Raw genomic sequence first — 830 nt, forward strand, 5'->3', positions numbered from 1 at the left:
ACTTGGAGGTGAGTGGCAGGGTCCCCGGTGCTGTGGGGGGCTGTGGGTAGGCAGCTGGGGCTCAGCTGAGTGGCAGGGCGGGGATGCCACCCCCACGACATTATCTGTCCCTCCGTGCCCAGTGGATGGAGTGGCACCCTCAAGCCCACGTCCTTCTGGCGGGCACGGCTGATGGCAACTCCTGGATGTGGAAGATCCCCAGCGGAGACTGCAAAACCTTCCAGGGCCCTGCCTGCCCAGCCACGTGTGGCAGCATCCTGCCTGATGGTGAGGCGTTGGGGCTGACCAGGGTGGGGAATGTCACCAGCCCTGTGACAGATCCCACTGCCACCATCTGCCCTCCTGGTTCTGCCGGTCTGGGCTGAGTGGGAGCTGGAGGGACTAGAGGAGCTCTGGCTCTATCTGCTGGTTATGCCTCACCCAGGGAAGCGAGCGGTGGTGGGGTACGAGGATGGGACCGAGACCTGAAGCAGGGAACCTCGCTGCACGTCCTGAAAGGTAGGGAGGAGGTTAATCACCTGGTGTGCTCTCTACTTGGGGAACAACCCTTTCCAGTGGGCTGTGACCTCTCTCCAGGTGGAGGTGGCACCAAGGCCAGGCCTTGCCTCAGGGTTTCCTTGTCCCTATCAGGTGGCTGCTTCTTGCCACTGGGGCGTTTGAAGAATCGGGCAAGGTGGGGGCTGCAGGAGGGTGGGTTTCGAGGCCCACCGGGTCTCTGCAGGGGGAACATGTGGAGCTCATGCCTCTCCTGCTCGCCCCCCCAGGCCAGGACGGCCACCAGGACCCCTTGACGTGTGTGGCTACAAACCAGGACGGCAGTTTGATCATGA

General features: G+C 63.0%; 1 protein-coding gene across 1 annotated transcript in view; it reads left to right on the forward strand.

The window, feature by feature from the left end:
- Window positions 1-830, forward strand: part of AAMP (angio-associated, migratory cell protein) — a gene marked incomplete at its 5' end in the record, with an annotated part of 3056 nt that overhangs the window by 405 nt on the left and 1821 nt on the right. The window contains 5 exon segments of the mRNA XM_009865085.1: window positions 1-8; window positions 123-267; window positions 425-457; window positions 460-498; window positions 765-830. The exon segment at window positions 1-8 is cut by the window's left edge and continues 129 nt beyond it; the exon segment at window positions 765-830 is cut by the window's right edge and continues 3 nt beyond it. Coding sequence (XP_009863387.1) covers window positions 1-8; window positions 123-267; window positions 425-457; window positions 460-498; window positions 765-830 — 291 coding nt within the window.

Source organism: Apaloderma vittatum, unplaced genomic scaffold (assembly GCF_000703405.1).
Source record: "Apaloderma vittatum isolate BGI_N311 unplaced genomic scaffold, ASM70340v1 scaffold25842, whole genome shotgun sequence".
NCBI classification, from domain to species: domain Eukaryota; kingdom Metazoa; phylum Chordata; class Aves; order Trogoniformes; family Trogonidae; genus Apaloderma; species Apaloderma vittatum.